This window comes from Calypte anna, chromosome 5A, assembly GCF_003957555.1.
Source record: "Calypte anna isolate BGI_N300 chromosome 5A, bCalAnn1_v1.p, whole genome shotgun sequence".
Classification (NCBI taxonomy): Eukaryota; Metazoa; Chordata; class Aves; order Apodiformes; family Trochilidae; genus Calypte; species Calypte anna.
In genome coordinates this window covers 11,734,005-11,753,573 of record NC_044251.1, presented here as the reverse complement: position 1 = coordinate 11,753,573, position 19,569 = coordinate 11,734,005, and the positions used below count along the sequence as shown (strand labels likewise).

Here is a 19,569-nt window from a genome sequence, read left to right as displayed (position 1 = left end):
TTGCACTTCCACACCATCCAGTCATTTGTTTAGAAAGAATAGACTACACCTCCCTGTCTCCATTAATAGACATTTCTGGACTATCCTTCCAGGAATATGTCTGGCCCCTGTGGATCAATGTCTGTATCCACAAAATCCTGTGGCAATAAGTTGCAGAATTTCACTGTTTGCTACATAAAGAAGCACTTAACCATATCTTCCTTTTTACACTTGCACTATTAATTTTAATTAGCACCTTTGATTTGTAGTATTTCAGGATTTGGTAATAGCAGTTCTTTATGCACCTTGTCAGCTCTAAGGTACATAATTTTCTAAATTATGATACTTTAATGGTTTTCTAAATCTCAGTTATATCTTTTCTTAGTTCATATTTTGCCAAATTGAAGAATCTTAGCTTTTCTTAGTCTCTCATCATAACTGCTCTATTGTTTGAACCATTTCAGTTGCCATTCTGTGTACCTTCAGTGTCACTATGATGTCTCACTGATGACTCAGTATGGAGTCCTGTTTATCCTTGACTGATAAAAATGTTGCACAATGCTTTATCTGATACGTAGTTAACTTCATTGTTATTGTTGTCCCCTCCTTGGATTCTACTTTCTTTCTAGTTTAGGTTATGTGAGACAAAAATTAAAATACTTAGCTTTTTTGAATTCAGTTACTATTATTTTTAATATTTGCAGTGATGTTTATCTTCTATTATACCATATAAACATTCTTCATAACAGGAATGAAATAACTAGAATACCATTGAATCTTAAGCTTACTTTTAACAGTAAAAGATTAACAAATTGTTAAAAATAGTGTTTTGAAACAATAATTTAGTATTCTTTGTCAGCATATAAGAAACCTGAGGAATATATTTCATTGAACCAGTGATTTAAGAAATTAAATGTAATTACAGTGCCTCATTTTTTTGGTGCTTCTTGTTTTACGAGTTACATACTATTAAAAATTACATTATATATTTGTGTAGATGGCACAGTAAATGAGCCAGACATGTCTGCAAGTTTCTGTCCTGATCATAAAGCACCCATGGTACTCTTCTTGGACCGTGTCTATGGTATTAAGGACCAAAGCTTCCTCCTCCACTTACTGGAGGTTGGATTTTTACCAGATTTAAGAGCCTGTGCTTCTTTGGATACAGTAAGTATTTCATTATGGAGCTTAAGTGCAGTAGCTGGATATAGTGGCTCTGTAAGTGTAAGAAAAACAATTTTAAGTTAAAATAGCTCGGTTGGGATAATTTTGGGGTTTTTTATTTGGTTGCTTGGTTGTTTTGTTTGTTGGTTGAGTGGTTTTGTTTTTTGTTTTTTTGGTTTTTGTTTAATTTTTAAAGTACTATAGGCTTGCTATAAACACAAACAGTAATAATTCAGTTGCTATTAATTTACAAAGCTTAAGTCTGGTCATCTGCATTCAGTACCTCCTGATGAAGCAGCCGCTGTTCATGTGTCATGTACACTTTTAATACAGACACTGTAGTTTAAAAACTTGTAATACTGGTTTGCATTAATTATACACTAAGTCTATTGGTCATATTGCAATAGGCCTAAGGATTACTTCTCTTTCACATGTGCTTCCAAGAATTACACTGGAAATTTATATTTGAGTAGATATGAAGAAATTAAGTCAGATGAAAAGTGCTCCTTAATGCATTTTTCCTATTTGTTTAAAGAAGGATGCTGCATATTTTTACTCCTGTTGGTTCAGAAGGCAGCTGAGCAAGGGATAGGAGATAGGTAGATGGCTTGAATTTTCTGAAGTTCAAAACAAAATAGCTTTTTTCTGCTTGTTTATCCTAGGAATACCTAGTTAGCATCCAGCCACTAAGGGGACTTAGAATATTTCATTGTTATGTTTTATAGACTTTATGTTTATGAAGCTTTATTCCATATGATACTAACAATCATTTACTACTTTTACATTTACTACATACAGGTTTCTCTAAGTACCACAGAGGCAGCTCTTGCACTTAATAGATATATTTGCTCAGCTGTATTTCCATTACTCAAAAAATGTGCTCCCCTCTTTGCTGGAACAGAGCACCATGCCTCTCTTGTTGACTCCATGCTTCACACAATGTACAGGTTGTCCAAGGGACGTTCCCTAACAAAAGCACAAAGAGACACTATTGAAGAATGCCTGCTTGCCATTTGCCAGTATGTATGATACCTATGAAAAAACTGTTTTCTTTTTATAGTATCTTTTACAGTATTTTAAGAATTTATTTCTCTGTGCATAATGTAGAACTCAGATTATTTGATTTTTGCATGAAATAAACAACCAGAGAGTATAATAGGATTTTTTTTCCCTCAGAGAAAATAGATTTGATTTTTCTGTTATGTATTAGACAAGCTGTCATGTTGATATGAGCTTTAAGGTGATTCAAGGTAATTTCTGATTATTTGTGAAAAGCAAAAACCCCAATCATTACCAAAATTGTCCTGACAAGTCTCTGACAGTGTGTTGGGGATTTAAGGGATCAATGCGTTTGTATTTCTGGTTGTGGTTGGAAGAACATTAGCTGTACTTTTAAATAAAAAAGAATGACTTTCCAAGTATTGTAACTGATGCTAAAACTGAACTAAGCATGGAAGTTATATCAAGAATTGAAATGTACATTTACCAAATAAATCAAAATTCTTGACTTTTGTCACAGGCTGTAGAGCCACTTGTCTGTGCAGTGGTCTGTGAAATTATTTGCAGTGTGCATTTTCAGTTTGTGCACAGTACTGACAGTCCCCTGCCAAAAAGAGAATATAGTGGAAATGGAAAAGATTTGGAAAAGCCTAACAAGAGGGATAACTGTAAGAAATAATTTTGTTCCTTTAGAACAGCATAGTAGACCAGAAATCTTCAGCTTGAAAAAGTGATGACTTGGGAGGGAGATAGTAAAGGAGCATTTTCTTTTTGATTTTTAGCCTGTTTATAATTTAAATTAAATAGCTAGAAAAGAAATTCTGGGTAATATATTCCCTCTTCCAGCTGTAATTTTTTTCTTATAAAAATAATCATAATGTGTATCCCGGATCAGTTAAGATGAGGAGACTTTTGTTGCTTTTTAGTCTCATACTGGAAACTGTTCTGTGAGGGTTACTTTTTTTGTTTGTTTGTTTGTTTTGTTTCGTTTAATTGTCCCCTCTGTGTATTCTGCAAAAAAACCCCAGTACCCTTCCCTCTGCTGTCACTTGCCACATTCATAGATGTTGTCTATTCACTAAAGAGAGTCCAGGAGCAGCACATCTTTCCATGCTATATCCTGCTATAAGTAAATGAGACAAAGTAACATTCCTTAAGCAACTACCACTGGTTATCAAAATACTTTAAATAATTGATTTGAGTTCCAATATGCAAGCTGATTTAAATTTTTATTTCATTTTCTCTTGACTGCTTGAACTGTTCTAAGAACTCCTATTTTTTAAATTACAGCCACTTACGTCCATCCATGCTACAACAGCTGCTGAGAAGGCTGGTTTTTGATGTGCCCCTACTCAATGAGTACTGTAAAATGCCTCTTAAGGTAAATACTTTAGTTTCTGTATATGCATTTGGCATAAAACTTACTTCACAATAATCCATCGTCACGTTTTTAAAAACAGAACAGGGCTGTGTGAAGCACTGCAAAATAACTTACGAAATGAAAATAATGTTGTTTTATTAAGTCTTTCAAACTGAACAAATTACTAAAGGTTTTGTGAAATCTTGCCTAAGGCAAACAGTCTAGTGAGCTGATTATGTGATTTTGTTCAGTGAACTGTAGATTGGTTTACTGCTTCCTCAAAAGAGTATTTTACAGTATAAAATTGAATATTAGCACTATCTTGGTATTTCTTCCTCTGCTATATGAGCGGCAGTAACTCTTGGTATGATGTATAGTCCAGGAATAAATTTTGAGTGAAATCTACAGAGAATAAGGTACACAGAACAGAATTCACCTTTTATTTTTGAGCAATCTTTAACTGAGGCCTTATCCATCTTCTTGGTCCGTAAATGGAGAATTACAGTTGTGAGATGATAAGTAACCTTTCTTAAAATTTTTCTGTCAGGATAAGTTGTTCCTGTTGGGATAAAAGGGTCTGCAGGTCTTAGGTCTGATCTTCGGTGTGCAGGTTTTTAATTTCAGAATAGAAATTCTGTCATACTATGAAGCTGAGTTTCCAGACTCAGATGCACTCTGGAGCATCATTAAGTTTGGACCAAAAGTGTGCTGAAGAGGGAGTGATTGATTTGGTTTTTTTAGTATTATTAGTTTGCCTTCCTAAATAAAATTGCAGGAAAAATTAAAATGTAAATATTCTGATGGTAAAATAAATTTTAGGACTTCCTGTGGCACAGGAATTTCTTGTTCTAAAGAAGAAATCTGTAGAAATTTGCAATTATGTGGAAAGTGCACCAACAATCATAAACATTAGCTCTTTAGCTGGTCTGTTACAGATGCCTGGTTTTACACCCATTTCACTGTCTCTAGTTTTATATTATGAGCTAATCTGTACTCAGATGACTACATTGCTGCAATTTTCTGGTTTTGCTACTCACTGTCATCAGTGAGAATCCCACAGCAGCAGTTTGGGATAGTACAGGCTTTACACTTTTATAGCATGGGCTCTACTGCCCTCCCAGAAGAAAAAGATGGGATAAAGACTAATTTTATGAGCAACTAGAAGTGAAAAGAGAGAAATAAATAATAATATTCATGTAATAATATTCAGATACTGGCAATTCAGACCTCACTAAGCAGTATGTTATTTTGTGAAATACCAATGTTTTATGTGCATTTCTATTTTCCTGAAAATCTAGCTTCTGACAAATCACTATGAGCAGTGCTGGAAATATTATTGTCTGCCTTCAGGAATGGGAAGCTATGGAATTGCAGCAGAAGAAGAATTACATTTAACAGAAAAGCTTTTCTGGGGAATATTTGATTCCTTGTCTCATAAGGTAACGACTGTAATTCACATTACAGTATGGCCATAAAGGCATAACATTGATAATTTGATGTGCCAAGTGCAATTTTAACATTTTTTTTCACCTAATATGGGAGATACGACAATAAATACTTATAATGAAGTAACTTTCAAATGAAAAATTGAATGGTGAATCTTGAAAGATTCTTTCCAAACTAATGAAATGTGAATATTTTTTATCTATACTTGTATAATGTTACACTAAGAATGAGGCAGATTGCTTGCTGCAATAACAAGTCACTGTTGTCTCCCATCATATCCTGAGCTTTACTAAACTTCTTACTGATGTAAATTAAGTTTAAGAAATGTATTTACATGCTTCTCAAATTGTTGGCACAGTAAATTTATATTGCCTGTTTTCAAGCTGACGCTTGTATTTTGTTGGATTTCTGGCCATTGTCCAGCTTAAGAAATATGACGCAACATTCTTAGCGATCAACATTTTTCCATTTTCCTGTTCCTGAGTGTGGTCTTGGGGTTTTCTCACTAGCTTTTTTTTTCTCTGAGTAAGCAAAAGTTACATTTCTCATAGGAGAAATGCCTTATTGTACTTAATTGTATTATGGGAGAACAACAATTGTTTTCATTGCATTTTACTGAATTTATGATTGAGTTCTAATCAAATGGGCTAGATGATTGCTCCTCCAGGCACTCTGAGTAATTTGGAAATTAACACGGTCACTGCATTATTCTAGAATATTTTTAAAGCTTTTTAAAATTTAGTTTTATTGACATTTTCTGCAGTTACAAATGCAAAGTGCCAGAAGGGCCTAACAATTAAGTATTTTCATTTAATGCATCTTAGTTTTTTCTGATAAATGAATGTGATGTTTTTCTGCCAATGCTGATGGCCTTCTCTAATAGCATTTTCATTTTCCTGTAAATGGTTGTTAGTGCAATGAAAGGAGAGTTGTATAAATCTGCTGAGCTACAGGAATCTCCATTGTTCTGTTTTGTATGGAGATATTTGGAGATTTGGTATGTTCATGCCTTCCAGTTGTTTATTGGAAGCAATATAACCCCTTATCTCACTTCTTTTGTTTGAGTCATTCACACTAAAGAATGTTGCAACAAAATTAGAGAAAGCTAAAGCCTCAAAATTGTAGGCATTCTGTTTGTTGTGATATCAATATGTAATTTTATCAGCACCTATTTTTGGTGGACCTTGAGATTGTTCTTGAGCATTCTCTTGACACAAAGTGGTCATTCAGCTTTCTAGCAGCATATAGTCTTTCCATTTCTAACAATGAAGCAAGAGAAGCATTTTTCATTGTAAATTTTTTTTTCATATAAATGCTTGATTGATGCCTGTATTGTAAAATCAAAAAGAAACCCATGCTCTCTGAGTAAACTTTTAATATATAATGATAATAGCATCAAACTCTTGCACTGTAATTTTCATCAGTAGACCTTAAAACCTTTTAAAGCTATATTGTTATGCCCATCTTACAGATGGGGAATACAAAAGAGAAGTGATTTATTTTTTTTTCATAAACATTTGCAAATGTTTATTGAAAGCTGGAAGGAGAGCTTTGGCCTGCAGCCATCTGCTGCTGCTTCCCCTAGAATGTTTTATATAAATTGGTGTGATACGATTGACAAAAAACCAATTGTAAAACAATTGTAAATCACAATTTCATTTAATCAGCATGATTCAGACTGAAATAGATTAAGGGAAAGGTGGCAAAAATGCCAATTGCTTCTGAAGATAAGAATATGCCAATTTAGAACCAAGACAGTATTTTATAGATGATTGTACTTCTCTAACTAGGCAAACAGCACTTGTCCCCTTCCTATGTAGGAAAAGCTTTAATGTCCCAAAGAAAGCTTGGGAGACACAATTGTATTGTATATACTTCTACAAGTGTTAGCATATTTCTAGAGTAGTCTTAAAAATGTATGAAGTTGATACCAAGAAAAAGAGAGAGCATGCAGCAATAATTTTGCTTTATGCCTAATTTTTAAATGTGCTTTCCTGATTGCTTGCATCTTCTAATATTGCACATTTGGCTGCTTGGTTTCACTAACATTTTGCATGTTTTTCTATTGGATTTTCCAACCAGTTCCTATCTCTCCTGCAGAAGTATGATCCAGAGCTCTTTCGAATGGCTTTACCTTGTCTAAGTGCTATAGCAGGTGCCTTGCCCCCTGATTATTTAGATATGCGAATTAAGTCAACTTTGGAAAAGCAGACTTCGCTGGATCCAGAAGGAAATTTTGATCCTAAACCTGTCAGCACAACAAAGTGAGTCGTATAAATCACAGTGATTTCCTTCCCTTAAATATTTTTATGCTATTTCTTAGCAACATATTTTTCTCCTCTGTAGGAGGAACCATCTAGTGCTTGAATTTTAATGGCATTAGTACCTTTCAGAGGCAGTGTAGGGGTTTTTGCTTTCTTCTGCCGAATACTTCACTGTAACATATCCTGTTTACCAGACATAAAACATATTGTTCTCAGCACTGTACAGATCTTAAATATTTCCATATGATACCTGCAGAGTATGATATGAAATTCTATGCTAATTATGTACCTGTTACTGAATAGTTCAAATGTTTGGGATATGTATACCTTTAATATATTAGATGCTGTCACTTTTTTAGAGTGTGCTTATGACAAATAATGTAAGATTATTAAAATCTGGTAAGTGATTTAAGTGGCCTATTACCCAATTTTTAAAAAATATTCATTTAGTTTTGAGATTTGGTCTGTAGCAAGCTGATGAAGCAAAATAAGCAGATTGTGTGATGATTTTAAAAAAATGGCATTCTTAGTAATCTTGGGCTTTTAAAATACAGATTTTCAATGCTTTTATATTTAACTTGCTGTTAAAGTCTTACCTCTCCAGTCATTATGCAATTTGAAATACCCTTACTAATATTATCCTACATTAGGAATTACCAAGGAAAATGCTTGTAGATTATGTGGAGGGTTTTTGTTTGTTTGTTTTCTGGTAATTTCAGTTACTAATAAGTGCAATTGTTACGTATTTGAAGACTCTCTGTAAGTGCCATTATAGCTCTACTTTGGTTGGCATTTCTTCTGAAGTAAATGGAATTGCAAAGACAGATGTCTTCATCTGGAAGTGAAGCAATTGGATTAATGCTATATTATAATGAACCTTTTTCAGAAATCAGACTGTAGTACTTTATGACTGAATGACCATATTTCCCTTCATTAACAGCCTTGTACTTCCTGAAAAGTTGGAGTATATTGTCACCAAGTATGCTGAGCATTCCCATGATAAATGGGCCTTTGATAAGGTAGGAGTTATTTTAAGACTGGCAACTTTTAGAAAATGACTAGTAAAGAACTAGTGGAAGAAAATTTGTGTATTCTAATGTATCACTTTTTTCAAAGTAGCCAGAATTTTCTTAGGACAAAGATTTCAGGCAAAAGAAAAAGTACAAAAAGTACTTCGTTTTCTCAGTTTTTGGGTTATTTTGGTTTGTTAGTTAGTTGAGTTTGGTTTTGTTTGTCTTTTAAACAGTAGAATTTTATAGAATTTAGCTTCATTCTGCCTGGTATTTATGTGTTTTTGACTGACAGTCAGAGAGAGAATTTTATTTCAGCAGCTCTGTGATCTAGGATAGTGTCTTTTTATTTCAGAAAATATAGTTATAGCTTTTCTTTCTTTTTAGCTTTAAAAAGCTAAATGCATTGATTTCCTCTACTATTTTTCAAGTGCTTTGTCACTGTACTGATTCTGTTTCAGTACTTCAGAAAAGCTATAAGAGAAGACGATGTATTCTAAAGAGATTTTTGATCCTTTTGAAATTACAGTGAAATATTTAATAAAGGTCTTTTTAGTGATATATTTTACAAGTAAATTTTAATATTCTTAAATAGGATTATAGTTAAATTTGAGAAAAATGAAGCTTGATGGAGTTGTTGAAGTTTCTTATGACTATGTTGGAATAATTCTTAATAAATTAATAGCGATTTAATGCAACAGTTATACCAAAATAACAATCTGATGCTGTGTAGAGCCAGGTATGCAAAATAAAATAAGAGATGTGCAAAAACTAAATTTCAGTTACCACTTTTTAGGGTAAAGGATTCCTTAAAGTTGCTTTTTTTTAGTGCTTGACCTAGTAACATTGCATTTTTTCCCTGTGTTGCCTCCCAGAGAAGAGATGCTTTTTTTACCCTAACCACTTTTTAGCTTAACCTTCTAATAATGCAGGAGTCTGAAAGGGGCCAGTGTATTTTAGGCTCAGAACTGGGTGCATGAGCCTACTATTCATAGATGGCATCTCGTATGGCTGGGCCACGTTGTATTTTAGTGGAACTACAGATGGATGCATGCTCTTTTAAGAGAAATTTCTTTGGCACTGTGTATCTATTGGAGTAGATAAAAAATCCACTATGACAAACTAAACTGGCCAGTTTGCCATTCTGTGTTGTTCTTATTTCAATATATATATTTTTTCAGACTAATAGTGGATGGAAATATGGAGTGTCACTGGATGAAAATACAAAGACTCACCCATTAATAAGACCTTTCAAAACTTTAAATGAAAAGGTAAGAGAGGAAATTTCAGCAGCATTAATGCAAAGTAGATTGGTCTGTGTAGATTTAAAAATTCATTTCAAATATATCCTACAAAAGGAAGAGAAACAAACTACTCTTAACTGTAAGAATTCTAGCAAGGTCTGCATGCTAAACTGGTTTTCATTTAATCTTACAGTCTTGTATAATTTGCTTTGTTAGGCAGTCTTTATAGGCCAATTTATATTCATAGTACTGATAGCACAGGGTTTCAGACCTTCATGGATGAGGAATGACTGGCAGCAATTCCTGGATTTTAGATAAAGTGTAATTTAACATATCTGAAGGCAATTTTGTCTCCAAGAAAGACTGTAGGAAAAATTTAAATAAAGCATTAGAGATGCTTCAGTTGAAAATAGGGATAAACATTTAAACTATTTTGAATGCATTTTTTATTTAGATTTCTTGATGAGGCATAAATGTCTTCTAGTTGTCAGAACAGTGAACTGAACTTGAATTCTCTTGCATTTTTCTGCAATGATCCAGTAGGTGGTTAAAATAAGTCAAATACTATTGTCCCTCTTCTCCATGGTTTAATGCTGGGCTGGCAACAGATGCTGCAACAACTGACAGATGCTCTCTATTAACCTCTTTCCCTTCCTAGAAGGGCAAAGGAGAGGGGATAGGGGACAGAGACTTCTGGGTTGGAAACTAAACTACACATAAATAAATAAATAAATAAATAAATAAATGCACACACAAGTATCTTGCAGATGTATTAACCCAATATTTTACTCTCCTCAATAATGCTCACATCGCCACCAAGGCTGCAGGGCAGCCCTGGTAAAGTTCCTGGAGTCAGCAGCAGAAGAGAGATTGAAGCAGGAGTGCATGGATTCAGGAACATGTGGACTAGGATCAAAGGCAGACAAATGGATTAAGTCCTCTCAGGACATCAGTCATAGATAAAGAGAGTTTGACCCTTGTGATCCCTCAGATCCCCAGCAGAGTGCAACTATTAAAAGAGATTTAACCTAACAGTAAAACTACCAGAAAGAAAAATGGTTCTACCCTGGCTCAAACTAAGACACTTCGTTACCTTGCTTTTCATGTTCAGAAAATAGACATGAAAATAATTAGTATGGTTTCAAAAGATTTATTTTCACAAGGTTTGTAAATTGCTTTGAAATCTTAGGAAAGGAGCTGGAGAATTGTTGGTTGAGTTGTTATTAAAGCAGTTCAAGGAGAAATATTCTGAATTATCTCAGATAAAAATTTTTAAATCTATAATTCATTTTTTTTCCATAAAAGCTGTCATGTTATGTAGCTGTCATAAACATTCTTGTTCATGGCAACAGCTGAAATACTTTTATTAGGTGGATTTGAGAAGTCTTAATATGACATACACCCTATTTTCTTTTTTACAAATATGCAGGTTTTTATAGCACTTTTACTATTCAAAGAAGTGTTGAAATACAGGTTGTTCCCTATTTTTTTTTGTTGATGGCTGTGAGTATATAGAGAGGTCTATAGACCAGTAGTTTTTTGTATCTGTCAATGTAAATGTAGGAAGACTTAAAAAAAAGGCCTCATACTGATGCATTCAAATGTACAAACTCACCTAACTAATTTCACAGCACTTGTAGTTCCATCAGTTTTTCATTATTTTGGGCTGGAGGAATCAATGAATAAATTTTCAGATGCAAACTACATTGTTGTGCCAGAGCTCACTTGAGTGCTGTTACTTTGTAACACATACCCCAGCAATAAATTCCTCTCAGAATAAAAGCAAAGAATAAGTATTTTAAAGCTTTTTCATGTAAAAGAACTTTATTGTGTCTTCAGATACAATATGCAGGTTTTGTTTGTTGTTATGGCATAGGAGAATTTATAAGGTTAGACAGAACCTCTTACTGAGCTTTTGCTACTTGCTAAATGGAGAGAATTTTTACCTTATTTTCTTTAAAGGAAAAAGAAATCTATCGTTGGCCTGCCAGAGAATCACTGAAAACCATGCTGGCCATGGGATGGAGCCTGGAGAGGACTAAGGAAGGAGGAGAAGCAATGGTGCATCAGCGGGAAAATGAAAAGCTCCGCAACATATCCCTGTCTGGCCAAGTAAGGTGGAATCGATTAAATTTGGAAACCAAAAAGGCTTGTTTGTTAATTCACTAAGAAATTATACAAGATTATGCTAATTTTATTTTCTTTTAAAGGAAAATAAACTTTAAATGTTAGAATTCTGTGATTGGAATTCATGGTAATATAATAAAAACTGAGCAGTAACACTAAGGAAGAGATGGCAAAAAGACAACAGCTTTTAAGACAGTAAGGCTCTCATAGACCAAATCTATTTATTTTCTCAGAAGATCTGAAGTGAGTTTTCATATAGTAATTCAACGGATACATGGCGAGTGTTTAAGGCTTTTTAGCTTATAATAAGTAAATCTATTAATTTTCTTTCTTTGGTGAAACAGAAGAGCCTATAATGATGAATGACAAAGAAGATTTTGCATTTAATATTTCTTGTTAAATCTATCTGCAGATAATTCAATAGTACCTAGCATTTTAATATGGCACCCTTTTTTTCATTTATAGTTTTTGTAATAGCCTCTTAAGACTGCTGTTCAATATATCAGTGTTTCAGAGTGGGGAAAGCTGTTTACAGCTATGATAGGTGTTGGGAAATTTTTCTTATACCCCTTGAGGTGAATTAAAGACATATTTACCCTTAAATATTGTGATATTTAATGAGCAATGCATAGGGCACAGTCCTACCACCATAAGCAGTTCTGCAAAGATTATGGATAGGTGTCATGGAGCTGGTTTCTTATTGCACTTGGAGCAGCTGTGATTCTGTGAGCATCAGCTTCAGGCACCTCAGTTTTGCTTAACAAAAGTGGCCCCTGAGCACTCTGTTACAGGACCATACTGTTTCACTCCCTTACAGGGAGGCCTTCTGTCTCTCTCATACCTGTCCTTACAGCCAGTTGATCCTGTTCTGCAGCTGGGCCTTCCTGCCCAAGGTGAAAACATATTTAAGTAGAGGATTTCAGCAGATGTTTAACTTAAGTATAAGATATAGCAACCTCATCTAGTGGGAGGTGTCCCTGCCCATGGCATGGGAGTTGGAACTAGATGATCTTAAATCTCCCTTCCAACCCTGAAAATTCTATGATTGAAATCACTGATATATATGTGATTGTTCATATTTAATATGTGCCTATTAGGTTTGTTACACTTGAGCTTTCACTCTTTAAACATGTAAAGACTTCATAAATATATCACACTTCTCATTTTTTTCATCTGTAAATTCCACGAGACAGTAACCTATTTCAGTTTTTTGTTGTGATATATTGTCTTTTGTATATGATTCATTCAGGCTGTTGCCACCCCATTCTATCATGTTTTGAAGGCACATCTTGTATGCCTCATAGCTGGTCTCCTCTCTTAGACTGAAAAGCACAGTTCTTATCAGATTGCCATCTGTTGCAAATAGAGAGATGTAACTATCTGTGGCAACCTCCTTTATTCCACCTAAGATGTATTCTGTTAATCATCCTGTCTGTCGTCAGCTCATTGCAAAACAAAGGGTGAAGACAGTTTCTACAATAAAGTTTAAATATATGAATGGTGTAACTTCAGTCAGGTCAACAATAGAGATGGTGTAACTGAGTATTTGATTCATCCATCTGAAAAAAATTCTCTTTTTTTCCTGCAGGGAAATGGATATAGTCCAGCACCACTTGATCTCTCTAATGTGGTGCTTTCTAGGGAGCTTCAGGTTTGTATTTGTCTTTTGCATATGTTATGCTGGAAAGAATAAATTTCTTTTTAATTATTATTAATGAGTTGAATTTTTTCATGTTTTATGAGAGTGACTATGGATGTGATACCTGTTGTATAAAAGTGCCTGGTGTACTATTCACAGATTTAAAGAAGAGATTTCTACTGTTTATCCCACTGGTGCTCCCTGAGGTCTTAGAAATAGTTATGAAGCTATGAAAGGGGCTGTAAACAGGATGTGATATCTGTGTGTCCTGTGCCTGTACTGACTTCAAATAACAGCGAGATGTGAAAATGGCACTTCACTGTTATGTTTCTCTGCCACAAAAGTGTAGAATTTACTCAAGACTGTAAAACTATTTAGAATTATGGATTTTTTAGTTGTTACTTTTTAATGTTCCATCTTTTTTTTTTTTTCTGATGGTAATGTAGGGAATGGTTGAAGTAATGGCAGAAAACTACCATAATATATGGGCTAAAAAGAAGAAAATGGAATTGGAAAGCAAAGGTAAGTCAGGATCTCATAAATGACAAAAAAGACAAGGAAAATGAGGAAGAAGAAATGATCAGGGGGAAGAGAGTGTAAGGCAATCAAAACCGAACAGTTCTTTTTTGCACTTGAAGCAAAATAAACCTCAGAGTACAAAAACTTACAGTTTTTTTCAACTTACTAAAGGTGGAGGTAGTCATCCATTATTGGTACCTTATGACACACTGACAGCCAAGGAAAAATTACGGGACCGGGACAAGGCACAAGAGCTGTTTAAATTTCTTCAAGTCAATGGTATTATTATATCTAGGTAAGTTGTACTTTGTTTTTTTAGATACTTGCTTACAATCAGTGCACAAACTATTATGATCATCCCTATCTCACTGCATTCTGTTAATTATTAGCATAACATATTTGGCATTTCTTCTGTAAATCAGGGTCCTTTTTACGGTCACAGAGATGCTCTTCTGAAATCATGTAGATAAGTTTTTTTTCTTACAAACACCTGAGCACATAAGAAACTACAGTTTTGCTGGTATTCAGCATTTTTGTAAATTAGACTTTACTGATGAGGAAGTTTTTTTGTATGTGCATAGTGTCAGGTCTTGCTTGTTTTCATTTTTTTCTGCTTTTCAAGTCTGTGTCTCTAATGAAAGCATACACAGAAAGTTAGTCAAATGATGATTAGGATCTACAAAAAGTAACTTAGCTCCAACAGTTAATAACATTTCTTAAGATTTTAGAAGACAGCTCTAAATATACATTTCTGTGTTACTACAGAGAAACATTCCCTCCTGCCACATGTGTAGGCTCTCATTCTGAAACCAAAATGTTTGTATGCTGCTAAATATTTTTAAATATTCACGTTAGAGCCACTGAATAAGAACATCAGATCTAGTTCCTTCAAGTGAATGCAAATATAGTTTCTTTGCAACACCAAAGGAATAACTCAGATATTAGTTTTAATATCTCTTTGCAGCAGCATCCATTTGGGTTAGGAAGACAGTGTTTTCAGTGCTAACTAATGGAACAAGTCAACTTGAAAAAGCCTGTTTAAACTCTACAATATGGACAGAGAGTTGGCAGTAATTGTGTCAGAGTGAATCAAGATTACCCTCATATCAATGTTTTCTTCAGATGAATATATGCATATTTTAAGTATACATAAAATCTTTTAAGTACTGAATGCAATTATCATATTCCAGAATGTCATTTTTAAGAACATTGGACTAATCATTAAACCATGAAATTCTTTATAATTGGAAACATATAGGTGACACAGTGTGTGTACTTACATATACCATCTGCCTCTGTTTTGTTTTTTACTTCTCTCTTTCTTGAGAACAGTTTCGAAGCACTTTTGCATGTTTATGGCATTCAGATGAAACTATCGTGCCTTACTTGAGCATATATTAGAAATTACATCGTATTTTGTTAAGCATCTGTAAACCTCTACATGTTCTTTTGAGGTTGCCTTTGTTATTTAACAGAACTACCCATGTCTTTCAATATTTAGGAAAGGAAATTTAATCTCTTAGCAACCATGGCTTACTATTGACACAGAAAGAGAACAGTTACAGTGATCTCACTGAAAATGCAGAAAAATGCAGTCGCATTATTGTCTGTGAAAGTGAGGCAGCAGGAGATACCTTTTAACTGTGAATAGCTGTTAATATAATCCAAATAATTTAATGGCACTTGATATATCAATTAATAGGAGGTCATAAAATATATAAGCTAGGACTCTTCAGATAAAATTTTTATATTATTTTTTTCTAAATGAAACTGTAAGATGGGAGGTTAAAGTAGTTTTATGCTTATGTCTAAGATGGGTTTGGAACATACTGCTTGGTTCCCTGGTTCTTTCCTCTCAGACTTTAACCATTCCTCTCCTCTTACACATGCTCTGACATTGTTAAGAACATATTCTTAAGATTAGATTTTTTTGTTAACATTTCTGCTGCATTAACCTTCTTTTTTGCTTGGATCCACCTCATATACATGTTTCAGCTGTTAATCTAATCTTCCATTTATTGTCCCCAATTTACTTTCACACCAGTGCTGAGGAACCCAAGGACAAATTATCATTTCCTTCATACCACAGCAGTGACCTGAAAATCTAGCAACTTTCCTGGTTTCTTGCTCCATTCTGTCTTTCCCTCAGTGCCACAAGCTACCAGTTCCTCACTTTTTCTCTACTTCTGACACACTGTTCAACCCCTCTGTAGTGTCTGCATCTCCTTTAGCCAGATCATTTTCTCTATTTGATAAAGGGAGAATCTTCCTACTGACCGCTATTTGCAAAATCTCTGCAGACACAAATGAAGCAGCCATTATGTGTAACCAGAGTTTTCCCTTAACATTACTCAGTTACTTCCTCACTTGCAAACCTGTTGTATGTCCTGGGTGTAGGCAATCATCTATCAACTGAAAATCTCAAGTATAGTTTAGTCCTCTTAATGCTGGAATAAAGACTCTGAAGAAGTTTCAAATACATAGTTATGTGACTTCAAAACAAAAAAGAAAAAAATCCCTGTTCATTTCCTGAATGATGATTGAATCCTTAGCAGTTTTTTGGAATCAACCCTTAGCAACTATTTGGAGAGTTTGTCTGCCTTTCAGAGGAACTTTGATGGACTAGAGCAATGGACTGAGAAAACTCTTATGAGTTTGAGCAAAGGTACATTCAAAGTCCTGTACTTGGGTAAGAATAACCCTAGGAATAGGAAGATTGAGCCTTAAAATATATATGCAGAAAAGCACTTTGAATTCTGTGATCTGAACATGAATCAGGAGTGTGTCCTCATGATGAAGGCTGACTGCATACTAGGCTCTATCACTAAATGTAGTCTGCAGGTCAATGGAGGTTATTTTTTCCCCTTTCCCTTTTGAGATGGTGGGTATGTTGTTCAGTTTTAATTGAGCAGTGATAAAGAAGTCATAGACAATAATTAAGCAAGTGGTCACTAAGATACTATGGGGGTGGCATGCATGTCATGCTAGGAGAGACAGAAGAAAGGCTGGATTTCTTTGGTATACTGAAATTTTTGTATAATCCTGTAGGATTTTAGAATTTCAGTGAAATGGTTTTATTTAGTAGCTAAAACAAGACCTAATATTTTGTATCTAGGCACAACCAACTACACATGTTTTTATTCCTCTTTAGTATAGTGGATGCACCAGTCCTCATTTAGTTCATGAATTTATCTCAGAGAAGAAATAATAGATGCCTCTTTAGAAAGTATTGTATACTGTTGAAATTTTTCAGATAGTTCAAGTAGCATAGTAGATTGTTACTTGCATTTAGGTTTTTCATTTTGTAGCTTAAGTCATTTTGACTTCAGTCTTTCATAAAATTTAATGACAGAGATGAAGTTTTATAGTGAATTATGAAATGTAGTGCTAAGAGTGATTTTGTAAAGCTGTAATTGCTGACTTCCTAAACATTAGGCAATTTAATCTGCCAGTGGTAGATTGAGTGGCCAATGCATTATTTTGTTTGATTTAAATGTGCCATGGCTTCATTTGTACAATGGCTTTCTGAAATTCTTGCCCTATCTATATAATTTTTTTGATACTTGAATGCAAAGCTATTTGTACCTCTTAGAGAAACAAGAACCACTTTTAACATTTCTTGCTACATTGCTGATAACTAAGAAATGCTATGAAAGGTCATTTTCTCCTTCTTATGAAAATGTACCATTATTAAAAATAATGACTGGCATGCTTCAGAGTACTGTCATTTTCTGTAGTACTGTCATCAGCAATGCTGTTTATCTCAATGCCTTCTAAAACAGGGGACTGAATGAAATGGAGTTGGATGCTTCATCTATGGAAAAGAGGTTTGCCTTTAAGTTTCTGAAGAAAATTTTGAAGTATGTTGATTCTGCTCAGGAGTTCATTGCACATTTGGGTAAGATGCAGATTTTATTTTTAAAATAATTTAAATTATTGATTGGGATTGATACATTTAAATTTGTAGAAACTGCTATTTTTATTACATATGAGAAACTTAAATTGTGCTTTTTTATTTGCAGATTCAACTCTTGGACTAGCTAAACTATTTCTGCTGTTCTGTTTGTATTTCAGCAAAACTGAGTTTGCAAGGCCATATCAAAGATTTTGTGTTATTTTTTATTTATATATATATATACATATAGTTATAGTTATTTATTTGTTATTAGACAACTTCTTTGTCATGTCTGCCTTGATTGTATCCCTGCAGAAGCAATTGTAACCAGTGGAAAAGCTGAAAAATCACCACATGAACAAGAAATAAAATTCTTTGCCAAAGTGAGTGATTTATCATTTCAGATAATATACATATATATTCCATTATGTAGAACATGGAAATTTGTGATGTTAGACTGCTTTTCAGGTAATAGAAATATATCTTTCCTATTTTTTTCAGGGTAGGGAATTTCTTAAATGTTGTTAAATAGTATTTCAAAATATCTTCAAACTATTTCAATATATTGGCAGGATTCAAGTATTTAAAAATATTTCAGTATCCCTGTTTCTACGTGAGAAAATGTAGAAATCACAAGGCAGCTCATTTACTGCATGAAATTGAATTCTGTCACTGAATATGTAACTATTTCTGAAAATTTTTGCCTCTTTAAAGTGCTTAATATCGTTTAATTAACTGGAAGGACTATTCCTGTTCATGGTAATGTCATACACCTTGGTATACATAATAAAAAAAAAGTTGGTAATAATCAGATTTGAGTAAGGAACATTTAAGATTTAATTTAGGGCCTTAAAAAAAAAAAAAACAACCAAAAATCATCCCTCTGCCTTTGTGTCTGTCCTGGACAGTTATGTGAACAGTGGAGATGAAGGGTCCTTTTAGTTCAGTGATATTTGTCAATGGTGAATGTGAGAAGAATAAGTCTGCAATATAAGATACGAAACAGATAGAACTTTTTGACTCATTATAAGACTTAAGGTTTTAATTTATATTATTTTTTTTTTGTCTGACACAAGAAAATACAACTTCTGAAAGTCTTTGAATGACCCTTGACCAATTAAAGCATTGTTGTTACATAAACTATTGTGGTCTGTGAAAAATACATTTTGTATCTGTATTTCTTAGGTTCTTTTACCATTAGTGGATCAGTACTTTACAAATCACTGCCTCTACTTCCTGTCTTCTCCAACAAAAACACTTAGTAGCAGTGGCTATGCATCAAATAAGGAAAAAGAAATGGTAGCAAGGTAAGTAGAAAATTAATATAAACAGGAGGGTTGTCTATGGATAAGTAAAGGTCCCCTCTCAGGTTAAAGAGAAAGGTAATTCAGGAGTTCAGTTTTCTCATGAAAAGTGAATTAGTTTACTGTGTATCAGAATGGCAGTAACTGAATAGAATTGCTCATTTTAGTATTCTTTAAGATACAACTATAAAATTGAGTATATATATTATATATAATTGTGGATGATAACATAAAAACATTAATAAATTAATCTGTGAGCAGGTTAATCTGTGAACTTCCCATATTACATTTTTCAGTTTATCTTCCAAATCAGTTTTAGATTTTTTCTAAATTGCTACTACCCCTTGGTTTCCATCTTCTAGGTGGGTGATAGTCCTTATTTAGCAGTTGCCTATAGGAGTGAGTGGTAAATCCCTAAGGTTCTGCTCTTGTTAGCTTTCAGGTACAATATACACAAGACAGTCCTCCAGTAGCTAGGGAAGTAAGTTCAAGCTCAGTAGGACAAAAATTTCATTTGAATTTCATGCTGTTTCTATGAATACTCCTCCTACTACCCTAAAAGTCAGTCAAGTCAGCTTAATAAAGCTAGAAAGATGCTTAGCAGGGTTGTACAAAGCAC

At 33.9% G+C, this 19,569-nt stretch overlaps 1 protein-coding gene across 2 annotated transcripts in view; it reads left to right on the top strand.

Annotated features, from left to right (window-relative positions):
- The window catches only part of RYR3 (ryanodine receptor 3), a 208,420-nt gene that overhangs the window by 131,523 nt on the left and 57,328 nt on the right, over positions 1 to 19,569 (top strand). For both annotated transcript variants that reach the window (XM_030452246.1, XM_030452245.1), the window contains exons 47-60: positions 977 to 1,146; positions 1,942 to 2,162; positions 3,433 to 3,523; positions 4,801 to 4,941; positions 7,049 to 7,212; positions 8,153 to 8,231; positions 9,404 to 9,493; positions 11,429 to 11,578; positions 13,182 to 13,244; positions 13,679 to 13,754; positions 13,923 to 14,046; positions 17,534 to 17,649; positions 17,962 to 18,029; positions 18,832 to 18,953. In XM_030452246.1, coding sequence (XP_030308106.1) covers positions 977 to 1,146; positions 1,942 to 2,162; positions 3,433 to 3,523; positions 4,801 to 4,941; positions 7,049 to 7,212; positions 8,153 to 8,231; positions 9,404 to 9,493; positions 11,429 to 11,578; positions 13,182 to 13,244; positions 13,679 to 13,754; positions 13,923 to 14,046; positions 17,534 to 17,649; positions 17,962 to 18,029; positions 18,832 to 18,953 — 1,675 coding nt within the window. The remainder of the gene's footprint in view (positions 1 to 976; positions 1,147 to 1,941; positions 2,163 to 3,432; positions 3,524 to 4,800; positions 4,942 to 7,048; positions 7,213 to 8,152; positions 8,232 to 9,403; positions 9,494 to 11,428; positions 11,579 to 13,181; positions 13,245 to 13,678; positions 13,755 to 13,922; positions 14,047 to 17,533; positions 17,650 to 17,961; positions 18,030 to 18,831; positions 18,954 to 19,569) is intronic.